This window comes from Idiotropiscis lumnitzeri, chromosome 9 (assembly GCF_059441095.1).
Source record: "Idiotropiscis lumnitzeri isolate Australia: NSW breed Sydney's pygmy pipehorse chromosome 9, RoL_Ilum_1.0, whole genome shotgun sequence".
Lineage (NCBI taxonomy): Eukaryota > Metazoa > Chordata > Actinopteri > Syngnathiformes > Syngnathidae > Idiotropiscis > Idiotropiscis lumnitzeri.
The window spans coordinates 6,413,342-6,436,536 of NC_142399.1; the positions used below are offsets into that span (position 1 = coordinate 6,413,342).

Consider the following 23,195-nt stretch of genomic DNA (forward strand, 5'->3'; position numbering starts at 1 on the left):
AAACTGTCATCCAACTGTAAAATTGAGTGAACGGCCATTTAATTGGAAAGTCAAATTACTGTCTTTGACACCGTTTTGCAGTGTCTATGATTGAGAGATTAAAAAACATTGTAGGGAGCAGCCCAGACAGAAAAATACATAAATAAAGAACTCGCTGTTCTATGGTTATTGTCACTGTTTGCCTTGTGTGGTACAAAACCACCACGCTTAATATGCCCTTTTGAATCCAAATTGGATGACTTCTTTTTTTTTTTTTTTTTTTTTTTAAGGATCCTTTGCACTGTATTCATTCCTTCCCAACTCGTGTTCTGTGTGCTGAGCACGTGGTCTGAATTACCTGGCATCTTCAGACGCATGCCTTTTAAGGGGGACTTTCCTCGCCTTGGACTCATTTTGCGGGAAACAACAGCGATGTTGTGCGTGTAAGCGCCCCGATTATCATCCTTGAAGCTGGCGACATCAAGCCGGGCCGCCAATGTGTTTGTTTGCAGCACCGCGCTCTTGAAGATTGTCCTTTTGTTCCCCCTGTTTTTAACACTCTCCAACTGTCTCCAGTTGTGCGGCATAAAAGGATCCAGATTGAAACCACTTGATGGTTTATTTATTTATTTATTTTTCTTTAAATCCCGCAACTCTACCAACCCTTTCGTCCACCACCAGGTCTTCCATCACTCAATTTGTCATGTCAGGGCCGAAAGAAAAAAAAAAATCAATATCAGCTCGGGTTTGACTCTCAAAGGTAGTGTGTTGATCGTGTATGTGCGTGTGTTTTTGGGTGTTTTTGGGGTGTGTGCGTGTGTGTGAGGGATGCTGCGATAGATCCCGTTTGAAGTCTCGTCGTCCCTTTCAGAAGCGGAATAAGAGGTAACATCTGGTTTGGTTGCAGTGCGAGGCAGCCACATTGGAGGAGGCATTTGTGTGTGTGTGTGTGTGCGCGCACTGATGCACATCTGCAGTGTGCTCATACATAGTGTGTGTGTGTGTGTCTGAAAATAACACTCAATGAGAGGTTCCCCCAAGTTCAGTCACACTTTGGCATTAAACTTTCGCTTCAGTTTTGCCTCAAATAGTTCTGGTTCTGTTTGAAGAGGACTTCCTCGCTTCTGGTCTGGCTCTGAGGTGTACTTTTATACCGCAGAATACCGTTTTCCCTTTATGGGTTTGTGAAAAGTTTGGACTTGAGACAATCAAAGTATTCATGCAGGCTTGCGGAGGATGGAAACATAACATGGATTGTCAAATGTGACGTGTAGAAGTTATGCGACTCCACTGCATGCTTTGGTGAATGTGCACTTTTGTCTTTTGCAACGACATAAATGTCAGGAAAAACCTTCTAGAACAGCTGAAGTTTATTTGGGTTTAATTAGAGCCATGTTAAGCGGCGGCAGGTGTGCTGACGGGAGTTTGAGTGTGATTGGTTAGTTTGAACACAGCCACATCCCCACTTATAAGAGGGTGTGCGTATTTTTGCAACTATGATTTCTCTCTTTTTTTTTTTTCCCAAGATAAATGATCTGATTAATATTGTACATCAGGGCCCTAACCTTCCCGTGCGTATTGTTATATTGTCGGTCTACAAATGTTGCTGCACCATTTGTGCTTAAATATGTTATTTAAAGGGCCCGTCTACATTTTGTACTGTGTGTTAGCATTCAACTCGCGGACTTTTGTCAGTGATGTGGTTTGTTAAAAACACAGTGTGTCATTCTCTTTGTTTTATGTTTAAACTTCAGCTGCACGGGAACAGCAATACACAGCTTGAAGCAAGCAGTTGGCCTCTTTTTTTTTATTTACACCCCTGTCCCGGGTTTCCCCTTTTACCCTTTCGCACAGCTACCGTTCCGCATGTGATACTTTCTCCGACATGGAAATTTTGCGCAACTGTTCCTTTCATACTGATCAAGGATTTGAGTAAAATCCTGAAAATTCAAGGTCGCATGAAAGCGACGTTTTGCTCGTGTACGCTAACATTTGTTAGCTCGCATTTCATCCATTTTGACTTTTAATGATCATGTCATTTTCCCACTTTTTACTCGTGTATTGGGTCGCATTTGTCAACGCAGATCTCATGCGGTGCTGTATATATTTGAATTAATTCCTTTGTGGATGACATCACTTTCTCTGGTTGTGCTTGTTGTCATCTGCTTGCAGTTTGTCCCAAATGGAGACAGACGTGGATCGCATGCTTCACAAAGCTGGGAACTCATGCAACATGTTGGCTTGCTGCTTTCTCCCTTTTATTTTTTTTTCTTCTTCTTCTTCTTCGTCTTCGTCTTTTCCACAGCCCTCATTCCATACGATGGTGTCATGCATACTCGCTTGTGCCTGCATGCCCTTATATGAGTACGCGACTTGCACTGTATGCAAAAAGAAAAAAAAAAGAAGTGACAGCACTCTAAGTCGAGCGGAAACCTCCGCCAAGGCTGAGTGACAATGACACATTGTGTTTTCTGTGTTGTTTTATTTCAACAAGTTCTTTAATTCGGATGGGTGCAAACAAAAATTGCTCACAAACATTACTTGAATACATTGAACCTCCTTTTTTCAAATTTATTTATTTATTTATTTTTATTTTTAATTTGTTTTATTTTGTTTTTATTATTGAAAAGCCCGTTACAAAATAATCCAATAATAATAATAATCAAATTGATCATTAATTGTGCTTGATGCTGTTTCCCTCCAGTGCTGTAGATGGCGATGATGTTTGTTTGTAAGCATTTGGCTACAATAAAATCCTTGATACGTTAAGATGATCATTCATGGAAGTTGCTGTTCCGCTCCAGCCCTGTAGATGATAGTAATGTTTATTCGTAAGCAGTGTTATCTCTAATCTCGTTGCACACTTGAGTACAATGACAATAAAGGGATTTCTATTCTATTCTATTTTACTTTTGCGAATAGTACAGTAAATCTTAATAAAATGAACTGCTAATTATGAACCAATAAGGTGGCTGTAATTCTTCTTTACGTTATTTAAATTTAAATTACTTAAATGATACTATAGTGGTGGTAAAATAAATAATGAATCATAAAATAAATTGATATTTCCATTTATGATAAAATGAATGTAAAACTGTGTTTTGCATCCCCCCCCCCCCTTTTTAAGCACATTCGCAATAAAATCAAATACCTCAACTCAGCAAAGTCTAATGAAGTCGTCCGTTTTGCGTTGTGTATCTGCAGACGTCTTGGAACCGAGACCACGACGACACGGCGTCCACGCGCTCCGGGGGCACGCCGGGCCCGTCAAGCGGCGGTCACACGTCGCACAGCGGCGACAACAGCAGCGAGCAAGGTAAGGGCGGCCGCTTTGTTGCATTCGGCGCTCGCCGCGTTACATCAGCTGCGTCTGGCGCAGGCGCTTTTGCAAGAGTTGATGCCCAGAAAGCCTTGCGGACCCCCGGACACCTCTTTAAATTGACATTATCCTGTTGATTGACAGTCTCCACGTTGCCTTCACCCCACTATCTCCAAATTGCCGTTTTATTGTCGCATTTGAGGAGTTCTGGACACTGTTGCGTCATACGCCGCAGTCTGCACTTTGCTGCAAGTGCTCTAAGTCGAGGTCGGGTGAATAACTAACTCCCTGACAGTGTCAATCCTTACTGAGCATTGTTGCATCAAAGACGAGACAGTTATTAGGGTTACTGGGGTGTTCCTAATAAAATGGCCAATGTCTAGCACTACAGTAGAAAGGGAGGGGGGAGCAAATTCATTTATTATTAAAGATGATTTTGCAGGGTTAGCCAGTGGAAGGGAATAGCCGCCGCCACCAAGGTTTCCGCTCCAATGAGTGGACATTTTGTGTGTGCGCATGTGTGTTACCAACACATATCGTGTCATTGTTGTCATTCCTGGTCGCAGACCTGCTCGGAGAAAGACCTTGTTCCTCCTGTTTGTGTCGTTTTGGTTGGCGTCTCTTTCAGAGCGGACGACATTAGACTCATTTATTGCTTTTAAGTCTGCACATGAAGGGTTGTGAATTTGTTTTCTACACTTGAATGTGGAAAGGGAAACAATTTGGTCGTCACGATCGGATCTTTTCTAGAATGGATTATTTGACGGAATAATCAAGTAATCTGATGGATTTGGTGTCGTTCTCTGTTGCGATACGGTTGTTGACTGATTGTCATACTTCCCGATGGATTTCATCTTATGTCTTTTTGTGAATAATTTGCAGCTCGGTTACTGCATCAATACTCCCACATCAGATATCAATTGTGTACCTGTGCAGGTGTCAAATTTCCTGAGTAGTTTTTTAGTATATCACACAAGGGCCGTATCTTGATACTGTTGATATCATCGTGAGATATCACCTTATGATGAGTTAACCATCCGGAGCAAAAACACTATCTGCGAAGTTTACAGTTGACTTTTTAATGTTATCAAAGTAACAGTTGGCAAAGGCAATCCCAGCATGGAGCGTGTTTCTCTCTACACATACTTTGTATGTCTCCTCCTGTAGTCGCACTATGTTGTGTCTTCCAACCCTTTCTTTCATGCTACATGCAGTAATTATGACATACAGGAACTTCATAAGCTTGTGGTGGGCCGCTGTCCAAATATTTTTGGCCCTCTGGCGTGTCTTCACTGGAAGCCCCTTTCAATTATGGAATTAGTATATTTCTATACACCCTTCCACTTTCCAGCTTCTAATCATATACTTGGCTATATTTGCTGCTTTTTCATGCTAAATTCTGCACACTGTTGTGGTTCTGCGGCGTGAGGCGTTCAGGCTACCTCGTGCTTTACTTGAGTGACACGAAAAGCCTCTGGGAAAAAAAAAATCTAAAAAAAATAATAAAATAAAATCAAATTTTTTTTTTTTCTCACAGCGTTTGTATTAATTACAAGGCTCCCGGTAACTCATTTTAAACATGCATCAGGGGTCACTTCAATAAAAATAAAATTGTTCCTTCTTTACATGCAATGATATGATACATATTTGTTAATCACTTATTGAAAATGTATCCCAGCATTGAATATATCTATACAACGTTATATATTGGCCGTTAATTACCAGCAAATTTAAATTTTTCATCACACCACCATCCATCCCTTATCCAAACCGCTTCTCCTCCCGAGGGTCGCCCACTGTAATAAATTTCGCACTATACAAAGCAGCGATTAATGTCAACAGAGAAAGCCGACGTACAGTATCTACAAGAGACGTGTACCTAGCATGCAATAACATGATTATTACTTCCTTAATTGCGTCAGAGGCTGTTAACATGTGTCTAGCATTGTGTATTGTCTTCACAGGGTTCATGTTGCATATGTTATTGGGACAAGGGGTGGTGTGTATTACACGCGCACACACACGCGTTCACGCGCACACGCTCATGCAGGGACAAGAGTAAGTACCGGAGGCCATGTTGGACGCGTTTCAGTTTATGTGGGTTAAGAGCGCTCTCCGCCGCGTCATATTTGCCTCTGTCAGTCACTCTGTAATCCCGCTAAGCTGGTTATTTATCTGTTTGTGGCGTCCCCCCTCCTCACCCCAAACGCTTTCATCTCCCACCTACTCTCCCGTGTCTCGCTTTCATTTCGCCGCCGATTGTTTTGGCCTCCCACTCGCTCCCCGAACCGCCACCTTTTGTTTATCTTCACCTCACAACTTGGTCCCTCCTCCTCCTCACATTTCTTTCATATCTCCACCTTCCGCTTGTTGTTGTTGTCGTTGTTTTGGCTCTTGATTTCTTCTCTTCCTTCCGCCTGTGATTGAGTTCTCCCTGACCTTTTACGCTTTCCCACCTTCCTCCTGAGGAAGATGTCAGCCGCCCAAGCGCTACCAGCATTTTTTTTTCTCCCCCTCTTTCCCTGAATGCCTCACTGGGCAACGGTGGAAACATCTTCTTCAGTGCGAGGAAATACAGTAAAATCACTTGTAAACTGGCCTCAGCGTTGTTTGCTCCACAGTCGCCACTTGGCTGCAATAGCTGTTTTTTGGCAGCCCGCAGGCTCTCTTTTTTATTATCCAATTTCCAAGATATTGAACGTTTTAAGGATGGAAATGACCCAAATAAGCATCATGCCAACATGCCCTTCTTTTTCAGGATTGTGAGCCACAGTCTCCACTTTGCTGCAACACCTTGTTTTCTTGCGGCCCTCAGTCTCTTCTTGATTGAACATGGCAACATTAGAATGTACATGGCAACAGATAACATCAACTGAATAATTGTTATCTTACATGGCTGAATTTTTCTCCACTTTGCACCTTTTCGTGCTGCCCTTGACTCGAATTTGTCACATTATTGTAACATTTGTGGATAATTGGCTGAAAAAAAAAAATCACATGCTAGCTGGACATTGCAGAATTCTGCTCCGTAGTGTCCGTTTTGCTGCAGTAGCCCGTTTTTTTCTGCCCCCAAGTCTGCTCTCGATTATTATTCGATATAACATTTGTGCATATATGGCTAGAAATGACACAAATAAACACACATGCTATCTGAACATTGCAGGATTATGTGCCATAGTCTCTTCTTTGCTGCCGTTGCTTGGTTTCTTGGTGTCTCCATTGTCTTGTGAAATTATCAAGTCATTGAAACATTTGAATATACAAGGTTTAAAAAATGGAAATATACACATGCTGGTCGCCACATAATTATGTGCCCTAATCTCTGTCTTGGTGGAGTTGCCCGGTTTCTTGCTTCTGGAGTTTCCTCTCTATTATGTAATTGTCACATCATTGTAACATTTGAGTCTGCACTGGTTGAAATGACAAAAATAAACACATATGATTGGTGGACATTGCAGGATTACTCTCCATAGTCTCAGCTTTGCCGCAGTAACCCGGTTTCTTACGGCACCCATTCTCTTTTTGTCTCTAAGTCCTCACGTCATCGGAACATTTGGAGAGACACTGCTAAAAATGACAAAACATAAACACACGCTAACTTGGTTTAGCGATGGGCGCTGCATGATTATACTGCACAGTCTCCACTTTGCTCCAATTGCCCGGTTTCTTGGTGTCTTCAATATTTTACAGATACTCAAATCCCCTTTCGGGTGCTTTTCGGGTGTGTGGGGGGGCTCCCCAAAAAGGCCCTTCACGTGGTTCCCGCTTAGCTGCAGTCTCACGTCTTCAGTGTGACACATTCAGCCTTGCACGCTCCAGTGTAATGGTGCACCTCGCAGGGAGCTGTTTGCCTTGGCTCGGGCCCGCGCTCTCCTCTTTTACAAATGCTGTGGGTAATTGGTGATACATATCTAATACAGCCAGTCATCGCCTCGCTCCCTGGATGCTTCTGACAGGCGGCGGTGGAGGGAGAAGGGAAGAAGGAAAGCTGTGTGGCGCTCCAAAAAAGAGAGCAAACACTCTGCGATGTGTTCTTGTGTTTCCCCTTCGCACGCCAAGCAAGAAGGAGCACTTTATTCCCTCTGCGGGGCCGCGGACGTGATCTGATTTGAACATTCTTAACATGTCATTTGAGTGTAAAAAGAAGATATTAGTGTTGCCAAAATAAAAAAAATAATAATAAAAAAAATCCAAAGAAAAAAACCAAAGGCTCAAGCAGAGTTAATCGTTTGCTATTCTGTTTGAATTCAGTACGGGACCACTTGAAATGGATTCAATTTCCAAAGTCATTCAACGTAATGAATGAAGTAAAATAATATAATACTCTATGTATATTATTATTCTTAAAAACATTTTAATAATAAAGAAAATATTTATGCAGCCCAAGTCTTGACAAATGGGAGAAGTAGTAATTGGTGTCAAGGAAGTACATTGACGTGATGCACCTCGACTGACACTGAAATAGTTGAACATTGAGGAGGCTCTAAGTTTAGCCTGGGTTGTCAGAATGAAACTTTCATACGTTCATTGTATTGCTCCTTCTGGTGCGCATAGCTTGGCAGGTGAGGGCAGTATAATAGCTGGAATAGCGCTGAGCTAATAGAGAGGGACTAATTAACGCCACCATCACCGCCATCGCTACTGCTGTCGGCAAGGAGGGAAAAAAAGAAGGTTCTTTGGAGACGCTCCCTTTTAATGACATGTGCCAAACAAAATCTTTCCCCCCCTCTGTACGTATATGCTGAAGGAATCCAGTGAGCGCCTAGAAAAAAGTGAGAGGGGAAATATGGCGTTCGTAAGGCTTGTGGTCAAGACATAAACACCCGAGCTGGGAATGCGGTGTGGGAGCCACAAAAAGAAAAAGAAAAACGTGGTTCTCCTAATTGCTCACAGCGAAACGGCGGCAGTGCCGTGTGTAAAAAGCCTCGTTAAAGCTGAGATTTGATATAAAATCACATTAGCAGGCTTGTGCTTACTCACGCCTTGCTTTGCTCTTTCGAAGCGGCGGAAAGCACATTGCATTGAATGCATCACAAATAAAGAATCGAACGTTTGTTTGTTATAACCTAGTTCACCGTTCACGCGACAGTGGATAATTTGTGCCCATTGAAATGCATTGGGTGGCTGTTGTATTTTTTATTTTTTTTTTATAACCCAATTTTTAAAAAATCATAACGACTGATAGATATTCAATATGCGTTTTCTACAAAGAAAACTAAAATTAAACTCGTAATAAAAAAGAAAATATTGGAAAAAAAAAAGAATTCACAGCAATGCGACTCCGCGGCTGCCAAACCACCATATATTTAGTTGATTCCCCCAGACATTCAAACAACAAAAACAAAACCCAAAATATTACAAAAAAAACCAAAAAAGGCCAATTTTGGTCATTTTTTTTCTCTGTGGCAAAGTTAACTACTAAAGCATCAAGAATTGTAAAACAGTCAAATGTTCTTCCTATTATTGACATCTTTGTTGTTGGAAGCATTAAGGGACCAATAAAACAAGTTATTTTATTCCTTTCCATTTTTTTAATTAATCAAATATTAGAATTTTATTTCACCAAATATCGCAATCTGCACGGGCCTTAAAGAATCCATATCGACAACCACTGCAGCCTCACATAGTGTCATTCCATTCCCTCCGTCAAAACTTGCCGGCTTTGGCCTCCCATCGATCCGGCCGGGCTATTTTGAATCCATACCCTCTGACCTCCGCCAAGGTCGGTCATGACCGGACTGAGCTCGTCCAATGGCTTGCCTCGGCGTGGCCTCTTCACGACAGCCAATTAATGGGTGCCGTTGTCCAGCAGACTGGAAGAGAGAACTGAACTCTCTCTCTCTCTTTCTCTCTCCCCGTGGGCCTCGCTCGTTTGCTCGCTTTCTCTCTTTTGGAATCAAAGCGTATGGAATTAGCTCCACTTTAACAGGCCATCAGTGTCGAAAGAACACAGGGATAGGTCTCGGTTGGCCGGCACTCAACCGGGGCTCTGGCGGACTCACATGCTTCCAACGCAAACACTGCTGCACTTATGGAAGTAACAGTAGATTTTCGAGGAGAAAAATAAGCTATTTGGAGCTCTAAATTTCTCTTGGCCCGTGCATTATTACCTCCTTCAAGGAAGTCAGTCATCACAAAACAATTGATCCCATCGGAATCAATGTATTGCATTTTTTTTAAATCACATTTTATTTTTACGATGATAGATAATTCTTGGTGCGATATAGCGATGCTGATAGCGTGAATTGCACTCTGCCTTGGAGTAGTTTGACGTCCGTGAAGCTAAACTGGCGCTCAAGTGCATCAACCAACTTCTTGAATGTTAAAATCATTCACTGCCACCCCAAGTAAAATGAATATACGTTTTGGCTTTTATACACGTCAGTGGCAGTGATTGAGTTAATGATAAAATGTAGAGCCACCATTTGTACATCAGTGTGGTTTCAATTTACGATTATTTGGCTCCGGCGAAATAATCTGCAATACTGACAGAGATATTTGTATATTTTTATACAGTATATATTTGCCTTTTTGGTGTCTAGTTATGTTAATAGTGTCTTTAAATATGATCAGATAAAAGGGAAAAAGCCATAAAAGTCTTGTTTGCGGCGGCATAAACACTTTTGAGGAAGCTGCTGGCTGCTAGTAGCGTTGTTTGTATGGAATTTAGTGCATGGCAAACTCTGTTTATGAGCTCACCTGGGCTACAAAACCACTTTACAACTTCTCTGTCAACGCTGGAAAACGATAAACACTATTAAATATTTTATATCGCGAGCAGGGCGATAAGACGAGCCACGATGCGGGAATGTGGGAATGTGAAGCAAGCGGGCAATATGTGCACAGGGTGTACCTAATGATTTGTCCAGTGTGCGTGGATGGATGTGAAGCAGCTCTGTGATGACTTTTCACATGACGGCGCGGTTGTAAAAGTGTGAAAAAAGAGGAAACGGGGGGTCAGGTTCTCACATGGAGGGTTTGCCTGCTGGATGAGCGGCCGAGAGGAACATGAAAGAGGCAACGGAGGCGCGGCCTGTTTTGCTCGGTGGTCAGGACGGGCAGAAAACGTGACGGACAATCGGACACGTATGTTCATGCTGTTCGCATCAGTAGCGCTGGAATATGCCAACTTTGAATTTATCCAGCCTCTCCATTGTGCATTCGTTATGGCTGAGTCACCGAATGATTAGAAACAGCTGTCAGTAGGATGAAGTGCAGTCGGAATTTATGTAAAACTACAACCCCGATAATAATAGTACATAACCAGAATTATTATATTAATTCCTCTTACATCGAGCATATCAGTTATGTATTTTTTTAATGCATTATTTTCAATAAATATATTTTTAGTTTTTGGATGATTAAAAAGAAATTCAATTTAGATGCATTATTATTAATTACATAATAAAACTGCCTTTTTATGAGCGGATTTATTTTAATAAGTACAACTCCATCCATCATTTTTTATGCATGTTGGATGAACAAATAATAAGCCATCATATTAAAATAAATGAGTATTAAAATTTAAAAACATCGAAATTGATTTTATTTTATTTTATTTATTTCAAATTCTATTTTTCACAAAATCTGCCTCTTGAGATATTTATTTCAATAAATAGACTTTTTTTAAAATTTATTATTTTATTTTTTTATTTTATTTATATCATAATACAGACTTGTTTTTAAATTATGTATTAAATATAATAAAGACATAATTAACGTAAACAAAATAGTGCGTTTGTATCTAAGAGCATGTAATTTATTCCTTTAAAAATATATTCAAATTGGCACACTGACATAGATAAATCTATTTAAAAAGATGATTTTAAATATAAACAAAGGATGGTCAAGATATTTTTATAAATGAGATAAATATTTCCTTTTTTTGTTTTATCACAAAACATGCCATTTTAATGTATTCTTTTACTTAAGAAAAATCTCATTGAATTTTACTGAATTTACTTCAGTCGAAGCAATCATTTGTTTTCAGTATCGTGTGCCCATTACTTGTACCTAATGAAGTGGCCGGTGAACATCTCATCATTTCTTGAGCTGTTGGGGTGAATATGAGCAAGATCTTCTTCATTTACTCCTCCGAGGCGACGCTGGAGGAGGTTGGCGGGGGTCGGTTCCCTCGGTATAAAGCGTATCTTTAGCTCCCATGTTGTAATTGTGGGCCCGCTAATGATGTACGCGCATTCTCGCTCGTTTGTTTACAGGAAGCGCTCTTCTTTAATTTGAAAGCGCCTTGCCTATATCTAATTGCTGGTGTTTTGCTCAAAGATACAATTTACACACAGCGGAGTTCAACACGCAGCAAAGCCCATTGTGGAATGGGACCTTTTCCAAAAGTGTCGCGCAAGGACTCAATTCTTTTATTTCATTTTTCGGTGGACGCGGAACCATAATTAGCGTGCTTCTTTGGCCTAATGACTGAGTGTGAATCGTTTGATTGTGTAAATATAGATTTATAGCACGGTTCAAATGTGGTGCAAGTGAAAAGGTGAAAGTGGAGCTTCCACCCGTGGGAAGTTATCAAGGTTATGAAAAATTGGGATTTTCATTTTTAGTCAGATTTGAATTATGTTTTTAAAATAGGTTTGTTTTAGTTAGTTGGTTTGTTAGTTTTTATTTGTTTTTAGTAGCTCCTTTCCTCCCAGTAAGACCTAAACCATTTAGGAGGGCATTTCTGGTATAATTCTAGTTGGTGGAAAATTGGAGATAAAAATGAAAAAAATATTTTATGCAGGTTTAGTAGTAGTCATTCTACTGCAACCCTACCCAAAGGTTCCTGGACCCCTCAAAAACAGTCCCGTCGACCAATGAAATGGTTACATCCACCCACTGATTGATGGACTAAAGTGCTTTATCCCAACGCTTTTGTCCACATTTGCACTGAATGCCTCTTGACTCACACACACTTGCACAAATGTTTATTTAGCCGTTTGATGAAGAGATTAGCGCCATCATCATCCTACGCTCTTAAGACAGCCAAGGAGGGGTGGGGGGGGCATGTTAAGGAAATCCAGGATTTCCTGACACGCGGGGGTCTTGGATTGGAAAACCTGCGATATTTGCGAGACATCCACGTGTCTCCAAATGATCAGTTGCTCATTTTCTGGTAAAAGTTGGTGTAGAAACAGAAAGTGCTAATGCTAGCGGGCTTCTTCTTCATTTTCTTTTGTTGTTGTTGCTGTTTATTATTAGGCCCATCACAGTGGTCTGTCTTAGAGCTACAAACAGCAATGTGCTAATTTTAGCCTCCAAAGAGGATGATGAGGATAAATAGCCTGCTGCCTACACTGTGCCATATGTTCCTCTCGCCGTTATATTGTCTCACGGATATTTGCACCGCCTCCTCAGCCCCAACACCACCCTCACTTACTCACGTTTATAAGGACGAGATAATAAGATATCATGTACATACAGTATACTGGAGAGCATTTCAACCACAGGAGTTAGCTCGAGAATTTTAGGCTGACATGAACGATTGTCTAAATTTAGTCCACTGGTCATTTCTTAGCTTCGATGGAAGACACTGTTAGGAGGACGTAATTTTAGGAGAAGCAGGAGCTTTTGGTGCAAGACCTACCTCAGGCACAAATAATTTTTTTTTGGGGGGGGGGATTTATGGGGACATATACAGTGAACCCTCGCTACTTCGCGCTTCACCTTTCGCGGCTTCAGTGCTTCGCGGGTCTAAAAAATATTCGGGGGCATTGTAGTTTCGCCGAGCGGCACGAGGGGGCGCTGGAGCGGTTAGACGGCCGGCGTGCGTCGAAGAGGAGAGTGGACGAAGAAGAGAGTGGACGAAGAAGAGCACGTTCCCCCGGGCACGATTTGGGGCGACGTTTCGCGCGGTTTGGACCGTACCAGAGCTCCGGAGGAGGCCGGCGTGCGTGGCAGTTAAGCTGTAGAGGAACAACTTCCGCCCGGGCACGAGCGCGGCAACATTTCGCTTCGCTCGAGACCGTGCGAGAGCTCCGGAGGAGACCGGCCGGCGTGCGTGGCAGTGAAGCCGAAGAGGAACAACTTCCGCCCGGGCATGAGCGGAGCGCGAGGCTGTCAGTTATGAATGAATAAATAAATAAATGAAGAATGCCACCTTTCATTTCACAGGGCACACTGGACGGCGTACCAGCAGGTAAAAGTCGAAGTAATTAAATAAATACAAAAAGAAGTAATTGAATAAATACAAAAATAATGGCTGGGGAATAAAAAAATGTTTTAATAATAATTTGTTTTGTTTTTTTGTTATAACATGAATTTCACTCTCTCTCTCTCTCTCTACCCGTATATATATATATATATATATATATATTTTTTTTTTTTATTTAATTTTTTTTTTTAAGCATTTTTGAAGGTGCGCCGCTACTTCGCGGATTTTCAGTTTTCGCGGGTGGTCTCGGTCCCCATTAACCGCGATAACCGAGGGTTCACTCTATACACTTTTCAGTTGATGTGTACTTAGACCTCAAAATTCAAGAAATGTAACTTATTGGTTGTTTGTTTGGTGTAGTCTTTGGAACTGAAACGCTTCCTCTTTTGGCATTGATAAATCAGCATCGGACTCAACAAGTGCCACTTATCACTCTCAGACAAATTCGATGTAACCTCGATATAATGCTTTAACTCTGCCTTGAAAAAAATGTATGCAACCAGCTACAAAGTTTTCAATCTCAGGTTTTGGATGTAATTTGTGAAAGATATGTTATAGACTTGCATTCAAGGTAGAGAACTAGCTACTAAGCCAACTAGCATGGCTAACATCGTTGCGTTTCTGTACTGACTTACCACTTAAAGCAGGTGGGAGAGAGAAATAGCGACTCATCTTCTAACTAGCTACCAAGCCAACTAGCATGGCTAACATCATTGTGTTTCTGTACTGACTTACTACTTAAAGCAAGTGGGAGCAAGAAATAGTGACTCATCTTCTAACAAGTATGGCTAACATAAGTTTGTTTCCTCAATCGCTTTACTTCATAAAGTGAATAGGAGCAAGTCACGACTCATTTTCTTACAAGCTAACAAGCAACACCGGGTCTTTTCGTCACTGACATTACTTCACAAGGCAGGGAGAAGGCAGGAAATAGCGACTCATACTGTATGACGTTTTGATTTTTGTTTGGGTAAAAAAATATTTTTACATTCACTAATGTGGAGTGGAGGAGTGTGTTTTAAAAAAACAGCTAAAATAACAATAATACATAATTGCTTGGTTTTTAGCGTGTTTAATCAGACAATTTAATCATATTTGTTGGTCAAACAGACAATGGCCTCCCAAAGTTCCTTGTTCCATGGTGAACTTCATACAGTTCAAATGCAACCGACAGTTCTAGAAACTTTGTTTTTGGTGCTTTCGGTTCCTGGAACTGATTAGTTCAGTGTTGAAAACGCCACATCAAAAGGTACCTGGACCTCTTCTCTAAAATTCTCGCAGCGCCTTCCAAATTGCCTCCTGAACTGAATTTACACAATAGTCCCCATGGTCCAAATACACAATGGTCCTCAGAAAGTCCCTATCGGTTCCGGTGAAAATGCTTTCTATGTTGCGCCTAAACTAAAAAAAAAAAGTGAGTTCATCTCTGGCTCAAAGTGGAATTTTCCGAAAGTGGCCATAGTAGCGTAGCGGCGTTCCCCTTTCATCCGCTATCGCTTCCAGCTGCAAGGTAATATTCCCGCCCCCCCCCCTTGCCCCCCCCCCCTCATCTGTAATCTCCCACAATTTACTTGATATTCCCACTTGTAAATGTGAGCCTGCAGTGGAATAGAGATGAGCACGCTCTCTCTCTCTCTGCATTATTCTCTCACATGCTTGCCCTCAAATTGAAATAATTCAATTTATGGACACAGTTCCAGACCTCCCCGGCTAAGACCATTATGCACGGAACCCCCCAGCCACCCCCTACCCCGCCGTCCCGCCCCTCTTTTCCCAACAAAAGAACGGGAGAATTTACCAGCGGGCTCTCCAAAACGACACCCACGCAAAGCCAATTTCATGCCAGCCCAGAAGACCCACGAGAGGCGCCATTTTAGCCACCCCCACCCTCGTTTCCCCGCAGGATTGTTTTTATCATCCGATGTGGGTCGATAGCGCTTTAAATTTATTCTTATGGATTATTTTATCACCTCGCTCTTCCACATAGCGAAGGTTCCTGGGATGATGTCGCCGGTATGATCCCCTCAATAATCACCTGATGTTTTCGACCCACTCAAGACAAACCTGACACTTAAAAGGTGGAAAGATGACGCTTGCGCTTGTGGGAATTCAGTCGGATTTTCTGCCAAAAGGGTACAGATGTGACTTTTTTTTTCCTCCCCAAAATGGAGCCCGGAATAGTCTTAAATATTGAGTTGGATTAAACAAGGCTTGGTAAATATAATTGTATTGAAAATCTATTACAAAAATGAATTGCATTTTATTGCAAATCCATACATTTGTGGTGAATTAATGTTAATTTATATATATATATAATGCTGAGTGTGCATGCATTTCAGTAGGCGCGAAGATTGACCTGAGGCTGACCCTCAGCAAACACAAACCCTCACCCTCCTCACCTTCCATTACCTCCCCTAAGGCCCGATTCCCCTCCCCATGTGTGCTCCCTTTGACATGGATAGCAGCTTTCGGGCTTTAAGTGAAAGATAAAGACCTGGGTGAGTTGCGTGTTTAGAGGAAAGCCAGGGCCAGATAACAAATACCTGTGGGTAAACACACAGGAGGGTGGTAGTGTTGGTGGTAGTGGGGGCGTGGGAGTCTTGGGGATTCTGTTTTGTTTGTGTGTTTGCAAAGCAACACGAGGTAGGCCACTTGTGGCTTGCGGTACACACATTAGGACGTAACCCGATCAAGTGCTGCTGCTGTGAGTCATTGTAACTCAAAGAGATAAGAGATGCTCACCTGAGATGACCTCCTGACACACACACATACACACTCATAGATGATACACACACGCACACGCAGGGGTCATACTATTACAGGAAGTCACCCCGCCGCCTCCAGGAAGTAAATCCACACGGCTATTCGGGGGGGTCATATCACTCGGTCCACACGCAGGAAGTTGGGCTGTAAAAAGCCAGCTCGCTTCCTGTTCCGCTACGAGGTCGCCTATAAATGAGGAGACTTGGTAGGAAAAAGTATTATCACACTACCAGGAACTTCCTTTGGCTCCAGAACTAGATTTCTGTAATAATGGTCTTTACAAATTTCCTAGGTCAGGAGTAACGCTCCTGCGCATCATATGCTGCCTATAGTAAAAGGAAAACTTTTGGTTTTAGTTCTTGTCGTTAAATCATATAATGCCATACATTTTCACTAGAGGAAACCCCTCAATCCTGGCAGTTTTCTGGATTTTGACTGATTTTGCGAGGCCATCCGAATATTCTGTTCTAATGCTATAAAAACACGGAGCTATGACACAAAAGCAAACGGCTACGACGTATAAATACGTCTTCGGGAGGCGGGGACTATGTTTTTGAAAAGGAGGTATGTTTTATGGATTGAATGAATTAATGGCGCTTCAAAAAAAGTATTCTAGATCTCTTGAGAGCACGAGACCCTAAGCGAGGTCTTCTTTTGACCCTGGAATTGAATTTAGGCAGTGCGTAGTTCCAAACTCAATGGTCCTCCAAAGGTTCCTAGTTTCCATGTAGAAAGAAATGCCAGCCAACATTATGAAACTTTTATGTCTTGGAACTTGGAGCTCATGGAATTAATAAACTCCAACCAGATCGGTCCAGAGTCTCAAATTCCACTGAAAGGTGACAAGATCTCCCAGAGGTACTACCCACACTCAGAATTACATTTAGACAATAGTTCTCGTGGTCCAAACCTACAATAGTCATCTAAACTTTCCGAGTTCCTTTGATCAGATGCAACCTTTAAGTTCTTTAGTTCTTCGTACTTAAAAGGCTCCAATCCGATTGGGTTAGTGTTATAAACGCCTTTACAAAGATCCCTGCACCTCTTGGAAGTACAAATGCCGCTTCAAGTTCTGAAAATGTTTCATTCCTATTCGTTAAAGGCTCCAATCAGATCTCTTAAGCCTTAGAAAGGCCGCCCCAAAGGTTACTGGACCTTGCAGAACCTCGATCCTTTTGCCAGGTTTTCTTTCTATCCTGATAAATTACCCCACATCTAAATTTAGACACTAATGCTGCGGTCCAAACGAACAATAGTCCTCGAAAAGTTCCTCATTGTGACTCCACAGCGTGGTTTTCTGCCCACACGGGGGTCATATCACTCGGTCCACACGCAGGAAGTACGCCCGTAAAAGCCCCGTTCTCTTCCTGTTCCTCGACAAGTCCTTATCTGGTACGCATGGGGAGACTTGATAGGACGACAAATCCCCCGGCAGCCTCACGCCGCATCCTGCGCTCGTCAAGGACGTGCTGACAGCGAGGAGGAAGTTGAAACGTTGTATTTAATCCACACACCGCAGCCTAAATGTAAATGAAACAACAAGATGTGAGGCAGCTTAGCAGGTCTGACTTGTTTGCCAATCCGGCTTCCCACACGGAACCGTCCGATCACCACCTTCTCATAATAACTGGCTGCTGGGCACAATAGAAATACCCCGAACAACCAGAAATATTCCCCAAAAGTCCATGATGTGAACCGGCACGTGCACTAAGATTCGTAATAAATGCGATGACTGCTATTTGTCGAGAACCTTGAGCAGTAGAAATAAACTACAAATAATCTGTGGAGTATAAAACGGGAAGGACAAATCTCGGCCCGGTGTGGCACCGTTCTAAAGATGCGGCGTGAAGATTTATTGATGAAATGTGACTTCTCACGTTTAACTGGCTCACGCTCTCAATTGTTTGGCTGCCTCTTGGATGGCTTTTGACACCTCCAAGCTTCTGAGTAAAGAGAGGTAGATAGAGAGAGGGGAGTCAAATGGAAAAGTGGGGGGGGGCATCGCTTAGGGGTGGGAGGACATACAAAAGCCAAGAGCACTTAGCGGCACAATGGCACAGCGACGGGCCTTTTTCCAAAAGTCAGCTGACAAAGTCCTTGAATGCGGACGCGGGACAAAGATGGAGACCCTTCGGGCTCAACTAAAATAAAGGGAAAAAAACGTCCTGTTCACCCCCCCCCCCGATTCGATTTAGCCAAGGGGGCGCTGGAGAAAGACGTGAAAATGAATCGCGTGTCTCAACTAGTCAAGGGCACAGACGTCCATGCTGCCTGGAAGTTTAGGGGGCATTTCTTTTTTGACTTTTAATTTCTCGTCATGCAGAAACGGTTACTTTGGAGTCAGCCAGCCATCAATCAGAACCGGTGAGAGGAGTGGTCCCCTTCATTGTGCCTGTTCTGGACTTTTGTTCTAGTTTTTGTATGATGTACTGTGGCCGCTATCACAGTAACACAAAGGCAAGAGCAGGTCCAAAAAAAAAATCAATAGCTCAATGGCAAAAGTACTTGACATGAAAGGGTGAACTCATCTCCCGACAATTCCATCTTAGCTTGTACCGTCAGCCCCTTTCTCCCGGAAGTGTGAATAAAAGCCAGTGACTTGTGTTTATATATGTAGCTGTGTGTGTTTATGTGTGTGCATTTGTGCGTGTGTGTGTCATAGGTTTAATGTCGTGTCGCTGGCCGGCGCTCGGGGCCGTTTTGTGGCGTGTCAAGGCAGGCCGCCGGTGATGACCCTTTACGGTGGGGGGAAAATGGCACCGAGAGAGCAGTCACATTTACGCTGACATTTTTTGCCGTCACCTATGGCGATGTCAACAGGAGCCTGCTCACAACCCCCCCACCCCTTGCACATATACACACACACACACACACACACACACGCACACACACACACACGCATTTCATTGTGATAGACATGAGAAGAGCATACATTTGACGCCGTTTCAATCTAAATTCCTTAAGAGTCGTTATGTCGTCACAATAAACCGAAATAGTGCTGACCTACATTCAGTGATAAGACACACAAACGCTCGCGCTCACATCAGCTGACCTTTTGCTACAAGCATAAAAGCATTCCGCTGGCTCCCGTTCATTGTGTGTTGTATTATGTCTACTTAAGAGCTGCACTTGTTTGGAAAAGCTAGCATTTCGGCTCGCTATTGACGTTGACTACGATTCTAAGGCATCATTTACTTAGACATCTTATGATGACCCTTGAATATTTTCCCTGGCATTTTATGTTACTCGTAACAAGCGACGCTCCAATTGATCGGCCGCTGATTGTGATCGTCGGATTTACGTGTTGATCGATGCCTTTTAGAACGATGACCTGCAGCTCGTACTTTGTAGCTCTACAATTGTAAAACGTGCGGGTAATACATGCGATCTTAATCGGTAATGGTATCTGCCGATTTCACTCATGAATGATTGGAATTAGCAGCATTATAAACCCTGATCGGAACACCCTTAGTCAGAACTGTATTGCAAAATGGATTATATTCTTTTTTTTTTCCACCTTAAAATTTGACGCAAAATATTCCATCATGACCAAGCGGACGAACGATTTTGGAATTTTTGTCAAATTGGGTCAAAAATAACAATTATCTGCATGCATAATCTTTTGCAATGACTGCGCACGTGAGGATTTCTACAATGTGGATGATTGCTTCCGTAGACGTCATCAAGATTGGGTGTTTTGGATTATACTGCCCAGGTAGGCACTGTGACAAAATGGCCGCCCCCTGAAATGGGCTAAAACGGGTGTTTTTTGTTGCTTAATTTCTATTCCTATACCATCTTGAGGCTAGTGGGGCGCATAGAACATATTAGCGTAAAGAATGTTTTTGACTTGACTTCCTCTTTAAGGAGTGAAACACAATTTTAAGGGAACAAAAGTAAAGTGTTCAAGGAAAAGAAAGCGCTTCCATCAAACGTGTCTACTATGGCGTCATTAAAAACTACAACAAAAGTCCACTTTTAACCACGACAACATGCCTTTTGTGACTCGGCAGCAAAGTCAACTTGACCCCATTGCACTTTTTTCGTCATGACAATTCCCCGTTTTTTTTTTTTTTTTTTTTGTTGTTGTTTGTTTTTATGTGCCGCTAAGTGAAATCTACCCTGGCGGAGGGATGTGATCTGACTGCATTGCGATCCCAAAATAGTGGCGTGGCTCTCTGGCGCGGGCAGGAAGGGAAAGTCTAGACGCCGCCGTCTTGTTTTGTCCACAGCGCATGTCATTATGAGCCCAATACTGCGCAGTCGGTGGGCATTTCTCTCGCCTCTTCTCCATCCGCGGAGTGAAAAAAAAAAAAAAGCTTTGGTCACAGAGATTTTTTTGTGTCTAAGTGTGTTTAGAATACTTCTAGTAGCCATTTTTTTTGGAACGTTGCCCCGTGGAACATCCCGTGAAGGAAAAAAAAATATAATAAAAGGCACGGGCGTCTGTTTTTTGGCGCCGTAAAAGGAGAGATGCTTTTGAAAGTGTACCCCCGCTTTGGAATCTCCCAGGAATTCCAACATGTTCAGAATATTTGGGCGATGGGAGGCTCCCCCCCTGTTCGCACACCACCCCCGCTTTCAAGCTTATGAATGGCCTGAATACAATAAGAGCCACTTTTTTTCCTACTCCACTGCCCGCCCCCTTTTTCTTGTGAGTCCTGCATAACCCAGTAAGGATTGCTGGGAATGCGCTGTTTGTCTATGGAGAAGTTTTTTTTTTTTGAGGGGGGGTTAGGGGGGTTTCTTTCTGCTCACATAGTATTTATAAATGCGACTTCAAATCACCGTCCACTTCAGCTTGTGGTCCTAACTCCGGTTTTCGACGACCTCAGCCTGAAATTAGTTCATTAGCTTTAAATTGACTGTTCAGCAGCACGCTCAATGAAGCGCAATGTATCAAACCTTTGCCGTGAGCCGGCATGCATGGCAAAAAAAACATTCAAACCATTTGCCCAAGGGAGAATGTCTCATCAGCTAGTTAGCTTTAGCTTTAGCTTTAGCTTTAGGATGCCGCTGATGCCTACCGGTGTGATGAATTTATTTTGTATTGGCCACAATGCTAAGCGTGATCCCGGTTAAAGTAAGCCCTTTTTCACTATTTTGACATTCTAGGAGTTAAAAGAGCGTCAGGCAGCTACGAGCGTGCAATGCAGCTGCCGCTGTATTTTCTAGTCCGTTGGATTGTTTGCAAATAAGTGAATGTTTGGCTTTGTAAAGCTCTTTGGGAACCCGCCCTAGGATGCTGATACACTGATAAATAAGTGCCCCCCTTTTACAATTTTATTTTAATTGGACTTTTGCACGGTGGCCGACTGGTGAGCACGATGGCTTCCCAGGTCGTCGGATCGATTCCGGCTGCGGCCTTGCTGTGTGGACTTTGCATGTCTTCCCCGTGTCTGTGTGGGTTTTCTCTAGGTGCTCCGGTTTCCTCCCACATTCCAAAATCATGCATGGTAGGTTGATTGAGGACTCGAAATTGCTCCTCGGTGTGATTCTGAGCCCCGACGGTTGTTTGTCTTTGTGTGCCCTGTGATTGGCTGGCAACCAGTTCAGGGTGTCCCCCCCGCCTACTGCCCGAAGACAGCGTGCGAGAGCCATTTTGAAGTGCGGTCTGAAACCGTTTAAGCGGAAATGATATTCCAAAGACGTTACTGTAATGTTCGATCAACGTGGACAGGATTTCAACACCGCGTTGTACGACCGATCTTTTCCAGATTTGATCGCATGTCGTTGCCAAGAAAAAGTCACACACGAGCGAAAAGAAAAATCCAAGCTGGTTGTGATTTTCCCCGCTGCGTGAATGTCGCCTCTGTGAGCAGCACCTGGATTTCTGCTGGCTTTCTCACCTGCTCCACGAGAGCCTAGCGCGTCTCCCGTGTGGAACACGATAGCGAGGCCCCGAGGCCCGGGTCTCGCCTGCTTTGGCCTGCCCGCCGTCATGTGAGACGCTCTGCTCGTGAAACTCCAAAAAGAGCCGGCCGGCCGGGGGCCCGCGGGAGACGAGCTCAGCGGAGGTCACTTGACAACGCAGGAATGAGCCTTCACGTGACATCACCTCAAAGCACTTTTTCTCCCTCTCAAATCCAACTCACGCTCCATAAAATCTCACACAAACATTTCCTCAAAAAACAAAACAAAAAAAAAAAAAAAGCGTTGAGCCATCTGTAAACGATTCCCGTGCTCATGACATCTGGCACAAAGCTAATATTCATCACCCTTAGTGCTCTTGGCACTTGCGGGGAAACAAATGGGTATATTAGAAAGCTTAAATGTCATAATTCTCCCACGTGGCGCCGGAAGCGAGACGCCGTCGTTTCGCACATGACCGAGTGGCAGAAATTGGCGGCCGTTCATTTTTTTTTTTTTTGCAGGCTGCGTTAAAACGTCCGACACCTCCGACGTGGCGCGTGCGAGCGACGGCTCGTAATCAGATCATAACAGATTAGCCTAGATAGCGCCCGATAATGTCAGCGTTCGCCTTGAGACGTAACACAAAAGAGATGAAGCGTCATTAGCTGTCTCGATTGCGCTCTTTTGTTGAGGCCTCCTCTTATGTGGATTGGAGACGGAAGACTAAGCCACGCTTTGTGTGTGGTTTTCTTTTTAATTGTGGTAAAATAAAGTGTGTGTGGTCATGATGTATATATGATATCTATTCAAATTAAAAAAAATTAAAATGTCTTATTTTTGAAAAATAAAAACTAACACACCCGCTGTGAAAACTCTAAATAACAGAATTAAAAAAAAACAAAAATATAAAATAAAACTAAAACTATCATAACCCTGCTCAACACATAGTCCTAATACACACTTTTAATTGCAACGTCAATCTGGGCTATTTGATATTTCGTAGACGTCATTGTCGACCAACGTCAGACAAATTTCACCAGCTTCAACACATCGGCTGAATGTCAATAAAGTTGTATTGTATTGTAAATCCCGTGACGGATGCATCAAAAATGATCCGAAATT

The 23,195-nt window shown here is 42.8% G+C and overlaps 1 protein-coding gene across 2 annotated transcripts in view; it reads left to right on the forward strand.

Annotated features, from left to right (window-relative positions):
* The window catches only part of meis1b (Meis homeobox 1 b), an 85,173-nt gene that overhangs the window by 14,590 nt on the left and 47,388 nt on the right, over positions 1-23,195 (forward strand). For both annotated transcript variants that reach the window (XM_088304723.1, XM_088304722.1), the window contains one exon: positions 3,184-3,295. In XM_088304723.1, the coding sequence (XP_088160849.1) occupies positions 3,184-3,295 (112 nt within the window). The remainder of the gene's footprint in view (positions 1-3,183; positions 3,296-23,195) is intronic.